A 14,771-nucleotide genomic window follows, 5' to 3' on the forward strand; every position below is an offset into this window, starting at 1 on the left:
TACATTTTCACAAAAATATTTTAAGTGTATAAGAACAACAGTAGACATGTGCAACTTGTAAAATCATTTTTTAGGTACCGTGTACATGCACATCGCCCCTTTGCCCCTGAGCCCAGCCCAACCCTGGTTCGCACACTCCTACGTGGTGGTGAAGTGGGTGAGCCACTCATTGGTGAACTGGACACACTACTAATAGTGGGTGTAGCTGCTCCTAATAAATTTAATTCTTGACTATTTAACTGTGCTTGCATGGCAATCAAGGCATTGGTCTGTGCTGATATAGATTGTGTTTGACCATGTACACTTTCATTTAGGATGGCTATATTATTGTTTTGTACCCGTAGGGCCTGGCTAATTTCGGACAGACGTGTGTCCAAGGTGGTAGCCATTCTGACTTGTGTGCCCACACTTACACAGACACTGGTGGCCACTTTTTTAAGTTGTTGAAATATGTTTCTCAGGTAGCCTTGCATATTGCCCATTTCATGGTTTTGCATTGCCATGAATTCTATCTGTTTGTTTTTAAATGTGTGCAATGAGCGAGCTACCTCTTCTGGTGGGTGTGGGTTGGTGGGGAGTCACCACAGTTGTTGCCCTTTCAGTCACTGGGCCGTATTCAATGAGAATATTCACGGCGTGCAGCGAATCCTGTTTAGGATTCCCTGCACAGTCGCCGTGTTCTGGAGCCTCGCTGTCCCCCCTATTCAACGTCGCTGGGGCTCGCTGCCCCTGACGGCAGTGTGAACCGAGCCTGAGGACGGTGGCAGGCAGGGAGATGGAAGTCTCCCTGCCTGCCCCAGAACGTATGTGGGGGGGAGGTGGGCTCCCCGGGAGCCAGGCAGCACAGGCTGCCCCTGGGAGAGCCAGCAGGGGACCAGGTATTCACTGCACCCGATCGTGCATATGTAATGATCGGGTGCAGTGTATATATGAATATATAATGAGCGGCTCTCGGCTCCCGGCTCCCGGCCCCCTGCTGGCTGCTCTGTGTAAAAAATGTTTTTTTAAATTAAATATATATTCATGTGCTATAAGCACATGAATAAAAATAGCATGCCCCTTCACAGAATAAAATTCCTGATTTTTTTACACCAAATGTAAACCAACAACAACTTCACCATGAAAAGATGGCGATTTTCTACACGGAGACACACGGCGAAAATCACTTAGAAAGACGGCGAGAAGTGCACGTTGAATAGGGTGATTCGCTTTCTGACCCAAAAAATCACCTTCCAACGCGAAAATAGCACAAATTCGCCGTGAAACATCCTCATTGAATACTGCCCACTGTTGCAGTGTTTTCTTCCTCAGGTGAGAACGCGTCTATGGGCTGTAGAATGATTTCCATATCTGCGTCCATCATTTCAGCTGAATCTGTCGGTGGCAGCAGTAGGTGTGGTGATCCTGTTTAAAAAAAGAAATGGGCAAGTATCCTACCTTAATAGTGCAGTATGTGTCCTTTTGATTTTAATGTGTCTTGTGGGTTATGCCACATAACAATGGGTACTATTCAGTAACACATGTACCCCTGCAATAAATTGAATGGTAGATTTTTAATACGTCTGATGGCTGTTTCACATTAAATTAATATCCATTGGTACATAGTGTGTCTCAATGAGTCCATGGCATGGCCAGCATGTCTGGCAGCACTGTAATGTGCTGTTTTGTTTGGCATTAGGCAATATGACATTGGTTCAATGAGCATGTAATAATATTAAACATGCTACATAAAGGTCTTTACACAATGTTGTTGACATAGAACCTATATTTGGTTTACAATAGGGTGCAGGAGTAGATTGTAGTGTAGCCTATTGTGCATGGTAGATGGGTGTGTGTACTGTATGTGTAATGGTGTCACATTCATTTTGCTTACCTGCAGCCTCTGCATCAGGACCAATGCGTCAGCCTCTGTGTGGTGCGTGAGCACTTCGGGATGGATGATCTGCAAACAAAATGGTGGACAGGCGTTACAGACCTGGCATGGACAGCATTTACATAGTTACATAGTAGGTAAGGCTGAAAAAAGACTTGCGTCCATCTAGTTCAACCTGGTATAGATATCCATTGCTGATTTGGTAGGTTCTGGTATTTTACAGACAGATTATATTTCTTATTTGTACCCATGGATGTTTTTCTCCAGTAAATGTTTGTCCAACTTTGCCTTGAACGCATTTAATGAGCCAGCCGTTACCACCTCTCTGGGAAGAGAGTTCCAGAGTTTGACTGTTCTGACCGTAAAGAAATTCTTTCTACTAGCTGAATGAAATCTTTTTTCTTCTAATCTATACTCATGCCCTCGCGTCCTAGATTCCTTTCTAGTAGAAAAGATGGTGCGTGACAGTTCCTTATATTGGCCCTTGATATATTTGTACATGTTGAGCATGTCCCCCCTTAAACATCTCTTTTCCAATGTAAATAGTCCCAAATTGCTTAATCTCTCCCCGTAGCTTAAATTCTCCATTCCCCTAATAAGCTTTGTTGCTCGCCTTTGGACTTTATCTAATTCTATGATGTCCTTTTTATAGTGTGGGGCCCAGAACTGCACTCCGTACTCGAGGTGAGGTCTCACCAATGCTTTATACAGTGGCATAATTACCCTTGAGTCCCTAGTTTCCATTCCCCTCTTAATACATGCCAGAATTTTGTTGGCCTTTTTTGTAGCTACATTACAATGGGCACTACATCCCAGTTTGCTGTCTATTTGGACTCCTAGATCCTTTTCAAGTATGGAATTACCCAGTTCCTCTCTGCTAAGGTTGTAACTTGCACACTGGTTGTGTCTCCCAAGGTGCATAACCTTACATTTATCTACATTGAACCTCATCTTCCATTTTTTTGCCCACTCATCTAGAATTGCAAGATCATTTTGAAGCATGGTGACATCTTCTGATGATTTGATGACTTTGCTAAGTTTTGTATCGTCCGCAAAGATGGATATCCCAATATTGTTAATAAAAATGTTAAACAATTTATTACCAGCATGCACAATGAATGTTTTGGGTTTTTTCTCCTGGGACACACATGGTTCACGGTGACCAATAATTTATGAACAATTTTGTTTTATATATTATTAAAAAAATTCTTACAAAGTGTATTTGTCTGCAAAATGGCTGCAATAATGCTGCATGGAGGCCATTTAGCTATGACAAAATGACAACTATGTTTGGGCCCAGAGCAATTTAAACCTGTAACATTATTTGTTAGACATTTGACCAAAACCAGCAGGTGTGGAACTACATGGCCCAGCATCACCAACAATTTCTATCTATGAGCATGACATTTACCCAGGGGCGGATTGGGATGGAAAACCAGCCCAGGAAATTTCTGGAACCAGCCCTAATGGGGGCGGGGTCTGTTGAGGGGCGGAGTCTGATATGTGCAGTGGTGGAAGTGGAAATAATGAAGTGGGGGTATGGAAAAATTAAGGCCGTAACTATGCACACGCCAAAGGCGCGTGTACTCTGGAAAAGGGGGGGTGTCCTAAAGTGTAGTGTACCACCCCATATACCCCTTATAACACTAAAGTAGGATCCCTTAGACCAGTGGTCAGGGAACTTGGTCCTCATTACCCCACACAGTGCATGTTTTGCTGGTAACGCAGCAGGTGCACAGGTGTACTAATTACTCACAGACACATTTTATAAGGTCCGCAGGTGGAGTTAATTATTTCACTTGTGATTCTGTGAGGAGACCTGCAAAACATGCACTGCGTGGGGTAATGAGGACCGAGTTCCCTGACCACTGCCTTAGACTATCTAGTACTGGGAGAGCACTCAGAGTGAGAGGGGGGTGCAGGGTGGGAGAAGGGCCTTAACTTTCTGTCTGGCGCAGCCCATGTTCTTTCCATTCCCTGGCTGCAATGGCCATGTGCAACAATGCCATAACTAGACATTCTGGTGCCTCGTACCAGAAGGGGAATTGAAACCCCCTCCCCTCCACCCTCACATACACAAATAGGCATAGTGCACGCCCTAGGCCAGTGCACCAAAAGTTTAGGTGCATGGCTTCATGGGAAGGGGCATGGCCACATAATAGTACCAATTACACCACATAGTAATGTCCGTAATTCACATTACACCACAATGCAGTGCCACTTATACACACTGCACCAGGTAGACCGTAACACCCCTTAAACATTATGCCACACACTGTAATGTCCATTATACATGTTGTACACCATAGTGCCCATTACAAATTATGCTGCAGACCATAATGCCCCTCACCGTAATGTCCATCACATTAAACCACACACCATAATGCATATTACACATTATGCCACAAACCCTAATGTCCATTACACATTATTTTGTACACTGTAGTGCCCAATACACATTATGCCGCAGACCATAATGCCCCTTACACATTATGCCACTCACTTTAATGCCCATCACATTATGCCACACACCATAATGCATATTATACATTATGTCACACACTGTAATGCCCATTACACATTATGCCACACAGCATAATGCCCATAAATAGAATTGTACCAGTCCATTGCCACAGTATCAGGCTAGGGGGAGGACAGACTGCATTCATAGGCGTGTGCAGTGCATTACATTAGGGTGTGCACTGCTGAAAAAATATTTTTGCCATTTTAAATATTGAATTATGATCACTTATATTTCCCCTAACCCCCTCGCTTTTTGGGTCAGTGTTCCGCCTGCCAGTGTTGAACATGTCCTTCTAAGAGGAAGGCTATATGCTATATAATCCTCCGCCTTCTCACTAATGACATGGCACAGGAGAGAGAGGGCACGTGTGTGCACAGCGTGATGTCATCGAGTCACATTATGCGGTTACATTCAGGGGCTGGCTGGCAAACTTTAGCCTGGGGGCATTCATACAACACCGGCCCATGAGTCTCAGCCCATCCTCAGGAGCCAGGAGAAGACTAAAGGTGGGTTAAAAGAAAGAGGCAGGATGCTGGGTTTTAAAATGTAAGGGAGCCGGGGACAGGAAGAAGTGTGAGCTGTACCTTAGGGCAGGTATGTCCAAACTATGGCCCTCCAGCTATTGTGAAACCTCAATTCCCATCATGTCTTGCCACAGTTTTGCTATTAGGGAATGCTAAAACTATTGCAAGGCATGCTGGGATGTGTAGTTTCACAACAGCTGGAGGGCCATAGTTTGGACATGCCTGCCTTAGGGAGAGTGAGGGGTAACTCCTAGGGCCAAGGCAGGTGTACTGCAGTGCTGACAGATCCCCACTGACATCAGGGAAGACAGACAATGGAGGAGATGCGGGCACATCCAAAGCTGTCTATAAGCCTCAGTGTTATTAAAATATCTGAGTAACAGGCAATGTAATAGAGCGGCATCGATCATTAGTCAGTCCTATCGGCGATCACTGCAGGAGCCAGAAAATGAGTGTCCTGGACATTAGGCACACCAGCAACCCCCCCCCCCCCTCTTCCCCCTAACCCCCACCCCACCCCGTGTGCACGCATATGGCTGCATTAGATATTCATTTTATTCACCTCAGCAGGCTTGTTCTCGGTCCCAGGTCCGGTGCTAGGGTGTTCGGCGCCACCCTGCAAACTATAAATTTGCACCCTTCCATTCTTTACAAAGGGACAGTGCATGCCATAGGCATGTGCTGAAAAATGCCTGTGGCGTAATTACAAATTATGCCACACAGTAGCACAATCTTATTCACATTAAACAACACGCGTAGTGCCCCTTATTCACTTTACACTACACAATAGTGCGCTTTACATATAATGGCTACAGTAATAGCACCCCTTATACACAGATAATGTCCACAGTAGTAACACGCTTTATACACATAACACTCACAAGTAGCAGAGCCACATATGCACATAATAATACCCACGATAGTAGTGTCTCATACACAAAAAGCCTCTGAAGTAGCACTCATTATACATATAATAAAGCCTGCAATAGTAGCTCCCCTTCTAAACATAATAATGCCAGCAGTAGTAGCACCCTCTATACACATAATGCCTACAGTATTATCTCCTCCTCCACACAATACGCACAGTAGCAGCTCCGCTTACACACAATACCTGCAGTAAAGGCACTTACACGCATCATGCCCCCAGTTGCAGCACTGGGAAGCACCTCTTATGAACGGAATCGGTACATCTGTCAGACCAGACTTAGGTCTACAGTCATTAGGTCGACCCCGGAAGGTCGACTGGCCCCAAGGTCGACAGGGTTAAAGGTCGACATGGGTCAAGGTCGACATGACTTAAGGTCGACATGGGTTTAGGTCGACAGTCATTAGGTCGACATGAGTTTTTCACTGTTTTTTGACCCGAATGTCGACACAGTCGACATGGACACAGTTGGAGTTGAACCGCAGCCCCTCGCATTGCTCGCAATGCTTCGGGCACAGTGCCTCGCTACGCCCAGCACACTATTTTATTCTCCCGCCACGCCCTAGTGGATAGTAGGGCATGAAATACCGCCTGTCGGCACATGTCGGCTCAAAAAACAGTGAAAAACTCATATCGACCTAATGACTGTCGACCTAAAGCCAGGTCGACATTGGCCCATGTCGACATTAAGTCATGTCGACCTTGACCCATGTCGACCTTTAACCCTGTCAACCTTGTGGCCAGTCAACTTTCCGGGGTCGACCTAATGAATGTCGACCTAAGTGTGGTCTGACAGATTACCGTTTCCCTTATGAACATAATGTCTGCAATAGTAGCACCCCTTATACACATAATGGGCAGGATGTACTGAACAAAAAATGCAGTGAAAACCCCATTTTCTGGGTTTTTACCACATTTTGAAATGCACTAAAGCCCCGCCAAACCCTCGCCCGGTGGAGCTTCACTGCAGCCTATGGGCTTCTCTTCGCAGCGCTGCTGTGTGAGGGATCCAACATCCCTCCCAGCATGCCCCGCGGCCGCAATGTATACACAGTTGGACTTCTCTGTCAGAAAGGAGAAAGTCCAAGCAGCATCGGGGATCGCACAGGGCAGCTCTTATCACCGCATATGTCAGTACATCAGCGTGATGTGTATATCCTGCCCAATGTCCGCAGTAGCAGCACTGCTTACATACACGTTGCCCCCAGTAGCATCACCGTGTAGTGCCGCTTACACACAAAATGCCTGCAGTAGCAGCGCTGTTTAAACACAAAATGTCCCCAGTAGTAGCTCCACTTAGTAGAAGCGTTGCTTACATGCATAAAGTGCCCATTAGCAGCGCCCCTTACACACATAGGCCCTTATTCAGATCTGATCGCAGTACAAATTTGTTCTCAAAATGGGCAAAACCATGTGCACTGCAGGTGGGGCAGATGTAACATGTGCAGAGAGAGTTACATTTGGGTGGGGTGTGTTGAAACTGAAATCTAAATTACAGTGTCAAAATAATGCAGCCAATATTTACCCTGCACAGAAACAAAATTACTCGCACAAATCTAACTCTCTCTGCACATGTTACCTCTGCCCCACCTGCAGTGCACATGGTTTTGCCCATTTTGAGAACAAATTTGTACTGCGATCAGATCTGAATTAGGGCCATAATGCCCACAGTAGCAGCGCTGCTTACATACATAGTGCCCCCAGTAGAAGCACCAGGCAGCACCTCTCAAACACATAATACCCCCAGTAGCAGCATCACTTACAAGCATAACGTCCCCAGTAGGGATACGGTCATTGGGTCACCAGCATGAGGGTCGACAGTCATTAGGTCGACATGCAGAAAGGTCGACATGAGTTAGACAAGGTTATTAGGTCGACAGGGTCATTAGGCCGACATGGGTTAGGTCGACAGTCAAAAGGTCGACATGGGGTTTTCAATTTTTTTTTTGAGCCGACATGTGCCGACAGGAGGTATTTCATGCCCTACCATCCACTAGGGTGTGGTGGGAGAATAAAATAGCATGATGAGTGCAGCGAGCCATGCAAGAGGACGTGGTGCTACATTTCAGTGTCCATGTGTGACATTCGGGACAAAAAAAATGTGAAAAACCCCATGTTGACCTTTTGACTGTCGACCTTACCCATGTCCACCTAGACTCATGTCGACCTAATGACTGTCGACCAACATTGTTGAGACCTAATGATCCATGCCCCCCCCAGTAGTAGCGCCACTTAAATGCATGATAATGCCCACTGTAGCAGCGGTTACATGCATAATGCCCGCAGTGCCACTTACACATATAATGCCCCCAGTAGTGCACCCCCTAGGTAGAAGTGCTGCTTACACATGTCTCATGTGGAGGCGCCACTTACATGCATAATAGGGGTTATTCTGGTTGGTTCGCAAGGCTGCGAATTCGCAGCCTTGCAAATCCACCAAACCCCACCCGGCGAATGAATGCTCACCCGCCCCCCCTTCGCAACGTGGGTTTGCCCGCACAGGCTGCACATGGATGTTTAGCATAAACATCCATTCGTATGCCGCGGGTAACCTCCCACATCTTTCGATGGTCACCGACCATCGAAAGACGTGGAAGGTACATGCATATAAAAGTGACTTTCCAGTCACTTACATATGCGTGCATGCTGGTCGGCTATGGGCGCACCCGCGTCACCGCCTCATTCCATGGGTGTTCCCATGAGAATGCTGGGCTGGGTCAGATATGGGAAGGCAGCTGACATCCGGTAATGTCAGCTGCCAGCCCCCCGCACCCACGTCACCGCCTCATTACCATGACAACGCCCAGCATTCTCATGGGAACGCCCATGGAATGCTGGGTGTTCCCATAATGTAATGGGGTAGCCCGGCGCCCCCCTGCCCTCCGCACGCCACCTATAGTGCGTGCACCCGGCGAACCGAAAGTTCGCCGTGGGAACATTAAGCACGTAAGCGGTCCTGCTACTGTGAACATTGGGGGTTATTCTTATTCCTTCAGATGCGCAACATTGGTCAGACCGAAGGAATAAGAATAACCCCCAATGTTCTCAGTAGCAGGACTGCTTACATGCATAATGCCACCCCAGTAGCAGCCCCCACCCCACCCACACAGACTGACATCACACACATTGATTGGCTCACCGCTTGCTTGTCACTCCACTTACTTAAGAGTGCTTGGCAGCAGCTGTGACATACACCAACTTTCCCTTGTGTAGCTCCGCCCATTGGTGCCGAGTAGCTCCGCCCCTTTTCGGGACATGCTGCCTGTTGCTTAATGGGACTTGTTCCCGAGGATTTTCCAGTCGCTGGCTCCACTGCCTGGCGCCTCCCATTGTTCACCCTGCTTTGGTCTTTCTTCTAAACTGTGCTGTATGCTGCCGCTGCCCATGCCATTCTGTTGATGATGATCCCCAGCCGCACGAACATTTTGCGCTGCCTGCTGGGGATCTGAGCCTAGGTGGAGCTGCCTGTGACTGTGCTGTAGCTCTGCCTCTGCTAAGCACCATAGGAGGAGCTGCGGCGGCCGCACATGCGCAGCAGCCCTCCAGCGGCCATTTTGCTTTCTGGCAAAATGCCACTCAGGTCGTTTTGAGGTCCGCAGCAGCCCTAAGTGAGGAAGAGCGGCCGGTTCTGGAAGCTTATGGGGCGGCCTGCCGGGAAGTGTCCCGGTTTCCCGGCTAGCCAATCCGCCCCTGCATTTACCTAAGTTCCCGTTGCTGGGATATGTAGTTTTCTCTCACAGGAGGTATATGTGACGGGTTGGGTGGTGCCTCCTCCAGTGTTTGTGGCCTCTCTGACTTCGGTGGCCATCTTGGGTTTCAGTTGCCTTTTAATGTCATTGAAGCGCTTCTTGACATTCCTGACGCTCCTTTTGTGGCTGCTAACTGCGTTCATGGCCCCTGTAATAGTCCCACATGGCCTCTTCTGTTGTCCTGTTGCTATTTTTGCCCAGCAGCCGGTCATATACAAGGAGTATAGCGCGGACAAGGGCAGCATTTTCCTCATAGGAAATCCGCACATTACGGCCACATTGGGTGCGGCCACTTTCTGCCTCCACCTCCTCTGCGGCTATGTCCCCCTCCTCCTCCAGGGCAGTCTCACCCTCCTCCTCATCACCTCCATTTTCCTTTACCTCTGGCCAGTTGACCTCAGAGATGTGTCCCTCCTGCAGCTCCTCCTCGGACTGTGTGCTGAACAGGTCCTGTGTGAGTGGATCGGGATGCAAGAGAGTCCTCCACCTCCTCCTGCTCTGCTGTGCCTGCTCCTCTGGGGTCCGGCCTGGCCCAGGCCTTGATGTGGCGATGTTGCCTGCCACACTGCTGCCTCTCCCTCTCACACTGCTGCCTCTCAGTGTGCCTCTGCTGCCTCTCCCCCTGGCTCCTCTGGCGCTGCTGCTGCCTGTGACTGTCCCACTGCTTCCTCTGCCACCTGCACTCACTGCCACTCCTCTCCCATACATTCCTCCTCTCCTCTCCATGCTCCTTACTACCTTTCAAAGGTCAAAATGGCACCTGTGCCCCTTTATATAGGGGGTGTGATGCATATTGACCTCTGATGAAAACTGCACCCAGCAGTTGAAACGGCTGTCAGGTCAGCAGCTGTCACTTAGTGCAATGTTGCACTCTTAATAAACCTCTTTTTCTTCACCTATACTACCGTGTGCCGGATCCATCCTTTCTCTGAGGGGGTAAGTGTCTCTTATTGCTCTATTATGTTCCTGGCACCGGATTTTTATTGAAGCCACGAGTGCCAACCCGATACACCTACTTACCTATTAATTTAAATGAGATAAAAAATCATTAAACATTATAACACTAGGGCCCTTATTCTGATCGGTGCGGATATATCTGCGTGCGTTCGGGCCGCCGATGTTTTATGTCTGCGCATGTGCAGAGGCGTCTCTGCGCATGTGCGAGCGGGGCGTACGGCCAAATCCCGCATGATATGTGTACACTACGAACAGGGGGTGGAGAGGGGCGTGAAGGGCTATTTGGGCTCATTACCATATGCATACGCCCCGCTGGGCGTACGTATGGTAATGCGGCCGTGACGCACGTGTAGGGGGCGGACATATGACATCGCCGGATGTCAGCTGCCCGCCCAGATCCCTGCTTTTGCACTGAAAAATGTCCGTGTGGTCTGAGGTTGCGGGTGCTGGTGGAGCATTCGGTCCTGCGACCATCGAATGATGGGGGAGGTCCCCTTAGATGGAGGAGGCGTATTCCGTGAAAAATACACGTGCGGTCCGTTCGGCCAGCTTCTTACCGCATACGGACGGAGTTGGCGATCCGTATGGAAGGCGGGGTTTCGCACGCACGGTCCTGGCCGCATAATCGGCTCCGGCCGCACCGATCAGAATAAGGGCCTAGATGCGGAACCTGGTAAATGCAGGGAGATGGAGGAGCCTGTATTGCAACGTGAGTTATAGGTGAAATGTGTTAAATAGAGAGCATATGATGTGGAAGGGGGTGTGTATTGTTTTGTTTAATTAAAAAGCGGTTACAAAGTAAGATGTACATTGATAGTGTGGAGGGTACAGATGGGTCAGGTCCCATCCTGGCTGGCGGATCGCCAGAATGTCTGCGCTGGCGACCCGCCAGCAGCCGCGCCAGCGAATACACTGAGACGCGCGTGCGTCTCACGCGCACGCGCTTCTCAGTCTCCGTCGCCAGCGCGACGGAAACCCTGTCCGTCTCCGCCTCAGGGAGACGGACAGGGTTAGGGGGGGTTAGGGGGGGATGCGGGCAGGCGGCGGGGACCCTGGGTTACCGCCGGCAAGCCGGCGGGGACCCGGGGGAACGGATGGAAGCGCCGTCGGAAGGGGACGCGCGCGCCTCTCGTGTGCGCGCGTCCCCTTCTCACCATCGCCATGGCGCTGGCGGGGGATGGCGGCTGGCGACGCCAGCGCCATCCCCTGCCAAGATGGGACCTGACCCATCTGTATAGTGACATTTGTGGGTGTGGGGGGGCTGTGTGTGCATGTTGTTTAGGTGTGTGTGTGTGCAATAGTATAGTAGTACAAGGAAAAAACTGCACAGGTCAAATTGATAATTAACACAGTTAAATTTAATTTAAAAATATATATATATATATATATATATAAAATACAATTCATTTATTTAAAGGAATTTTAGATATATAAATATATTAAATAGACCATATATCATAATCAGCCCTTTTCTGTCGACAATTTTAAACAACCGGTATTGATGTGAAGCCCAATTGATCCTTTAATGGCATAGATCAGGGGTTCCCAATCTTTTTTGATTCACGGCACCCTAGAGAATCAGAATTTTTTTCACGGCACCCCTAGGTCCCAAAAAAAATTAAGTAGATTGGGTTTATATGCGATTCTTAGCAGCAGTTATGTGGTAAAGGGCAGGATTTGCTTCTGTTTGTACACATTCTATGATTGGCAGCCACCAGCACTGGTTTTGCTCATAAATAATTAACCATTAATAATTTGAGTTGGTCCTGGACCACCAACCCGTGGCACCCCTGCATGTGTCCCGAGGCACCCCAGGGAGCCGCGGCACACAGTTTGGGAACCACTGGCATAGATGGAAGTGCACTCATGCAGTGTTAGTCATGCAGTGTTAGTCATGCAGTGTTAGTCAAGCAGTGTTAGTCATGCAGTGTTAGTCATGCAGTGTTAGTCATGCAGTGTTAGTCATGCAGTGTTAGTCATGCAGTGTTAGTCAAGCAGTGTTAGTCATGCAGTGTTAGCCATGCAGTGTTAGTCAAGCAGTGTTAGTTTATAGTCTACAGACGCTTTAATTAGTATAAGCAATATACTGCAGGTCTTTTAGTTGATGCAAAAGGGTTAGTGGGTTTATTCCGGCAGAGAAGGGGTTAATAAAGGCCGTCCTTTTATGTCTGGTCAGACATCTATTGTATAGTACGAGAGAGGAGGAAACCCGCACCATACACTTATACTCGAGGTTTGCAAGTTGTGGATGGCAAGATTGTCAGTCAGGAGGGAATTTCAACATATATATTCCCCTTACTGGCTTAGGGTGCTGTCTACTGATTTGGATTATAGTACACAATGCAAAAAAAGGAGAAGAAAGAAATCAGTTTATTTGGACGCACTCCTCATCCACACAGTTATTAAAAACACTGTTGTGTAATACCTTAATGGTGTATATTTTATTACATTATTACAAATAACTCTTTAGCTAACAGGCCATCAGCTGTAATATTAAATATGCAATTTTATTAATTATATGTGACCTGATAGTCTAATTCCCTGTGACAGGGATTAATATGGCGAAATTTATTAAAAAAAGAAGATAGTGGGTATAGAGAAAAAGAAAATTAGAAAGATTAAAATTAGTCTCTGTAATCCGTTTATATTTATACTGAACAAAGGCTTTTGATGCCTTATCAAGCTAGATGTGCCAAGTGTACGTATTAGTGTGTAAGAGCTATATTGCTCTATTCACACAGGGGTGTAATGCCCCTTTCCCACTGCAGCTAAAAACCGGTAAATTGACGATTTTCAGCGCAATTTACCGTTTTAAGGCTGCAGTGGGAAAGTGCCAGAGTTGAAATACCGTTTAAAGTTAAATGGTATTTCAACCCGTTTTTAACCCCTTCCCAACATTTGACGTATATATACGTCATGGCCGGGATGTACTTCCCGACACATGACGTATATATACGTCATGACTTTAAACTGTCCCCGCGTCTATAGACGCGGGGACAGAGGGACGATGTCTGCTGTCCCTGACAGCAGACATGTCCCTGCATGCCCAGGGGGGCCTGCGATGCCGCCCCCCCGTCGGCGATCGCTGTGATTGGCTGTTCAGTGTGAACAGCCATTCACAGCGTTTTCCTGTGTTACCGGCGAATCAGACGCTCGGTAACACAGGTGTCAATCACCGCCGGGCATCAGGGGGCATGAGGGGGTCATCGGTGACGACGACACCTCACCCCACCTGCCCCCAAGGCTGTGATTGGTCCGTGGGACCCACGGACCAATCACAGCCAAGGCGCGTGATTTAAACTAACGGTGACTGCACTGCAGACGCCATTCCGGTCTGGAATTGCGTGCAGAGCGGTCACCGTGCCAATCTGTCGTGATACATACCTGATCCTTGCCTGAAACTTACCTGATCACCGCTGATCACCGCTGGTAGCGTGCTGCCAGCAGCTGGATACTTCCTAGATCTTGTGACTTCTGTGTGTGCTGCTGCTGCAGTGTCATAGAGTCACAGATCGTGAGAGATAGTGACAGATAGTGACAGAGAGTGATAGAGAGTGATAGAGAGTGATAGAGAGTGCTATATTTTGTGTCTGCTGCACCCCCTTTTGTGCTGATCACTATATCTGAGGTGATCAGCAACTTTTTGGGGGTGCAGAGTTTTTTTTTTTATATATATACCTGTCAGTTGCAGCAAAGGTTGTGCTGCCTGTGCAACTGACTGCTGCCCCCCCTGCTGCCCCCCCCTTTTGTGCTGATTGTGCTGATTAATTAACTGATCAGCAACTTTTTGGGGGTCCAGGGTTTTTTTTTTTTATATATATATACCTGTCAGTTGCACCAAAGGTTGTGCTGCGTGTGCAACTGACTGCTGCCCCCCCTGCTGCCCCCCCTTTTGTGCTGGTCAGTTTAAATTAATTAATCAGCAACTTTTTGGGGGTCCAGGGTTTTTTTTTTATATATATACCCTGTCAGGTTGTGTGTCTGCTGCCCCTCACTGCTAATCAGTGGTGCATCACTGCATCACTGATCTGCAGGGTTTTTTTTTTTGGAGAGTGCAGTGGGGTTTTGTTTTTACACCCACGTTGCTTGTGTGGGTGTCCTGTGGCCGCTGAGCGCTGATCAGTGACGTACAATCACTGAACAGCATTTTTGGCACAGGGTTGATATAATTTTTTTTTCTGCAGTTTTTTTAAATTGTTTTTTTTTTTTGGAGAGTGCT

General features: G+C 47.8%; 1 protein-coding gene across 1 annotated transcript in view; it reads left to right on the forward strand.

Moving 5' to 3' along the window:
- Positions 1 to 1,311: 1,311 nt before the first annotated feature.
- PDZK1 (PDZ domain containing 1) overlaps positions 1,312 to 14,771 on the forward strand; it is a 55,299-nt gene continuing 41,839 nt past the window's right edge. Inside the window, exon 1 of the mRNA XM_083171621.1 lies at positions 1,312 to 1,424. Within this exon, the coding sequence (XP_083027747.1) occupies positions 1,421 to 1,424 (4 nt within the window). The 5' untranslated portion in view covers positions 1,312 to 1,420. The remainder of the gene's footprint in view (positions 1,425 to 14,771) is intronic.

Source organism: Crinia signifera, chromosome 2 (assembly GCF_055691185.1).
Source record: "Crinia signifera chromosome 2, ASM5569118v1, whole genome shotgun sequence".
NCBI lineage: Eukaryota > Metazoa > Chordata > Amphibia > Anura > Myobatrachidae > Crinia > Crinia signifera.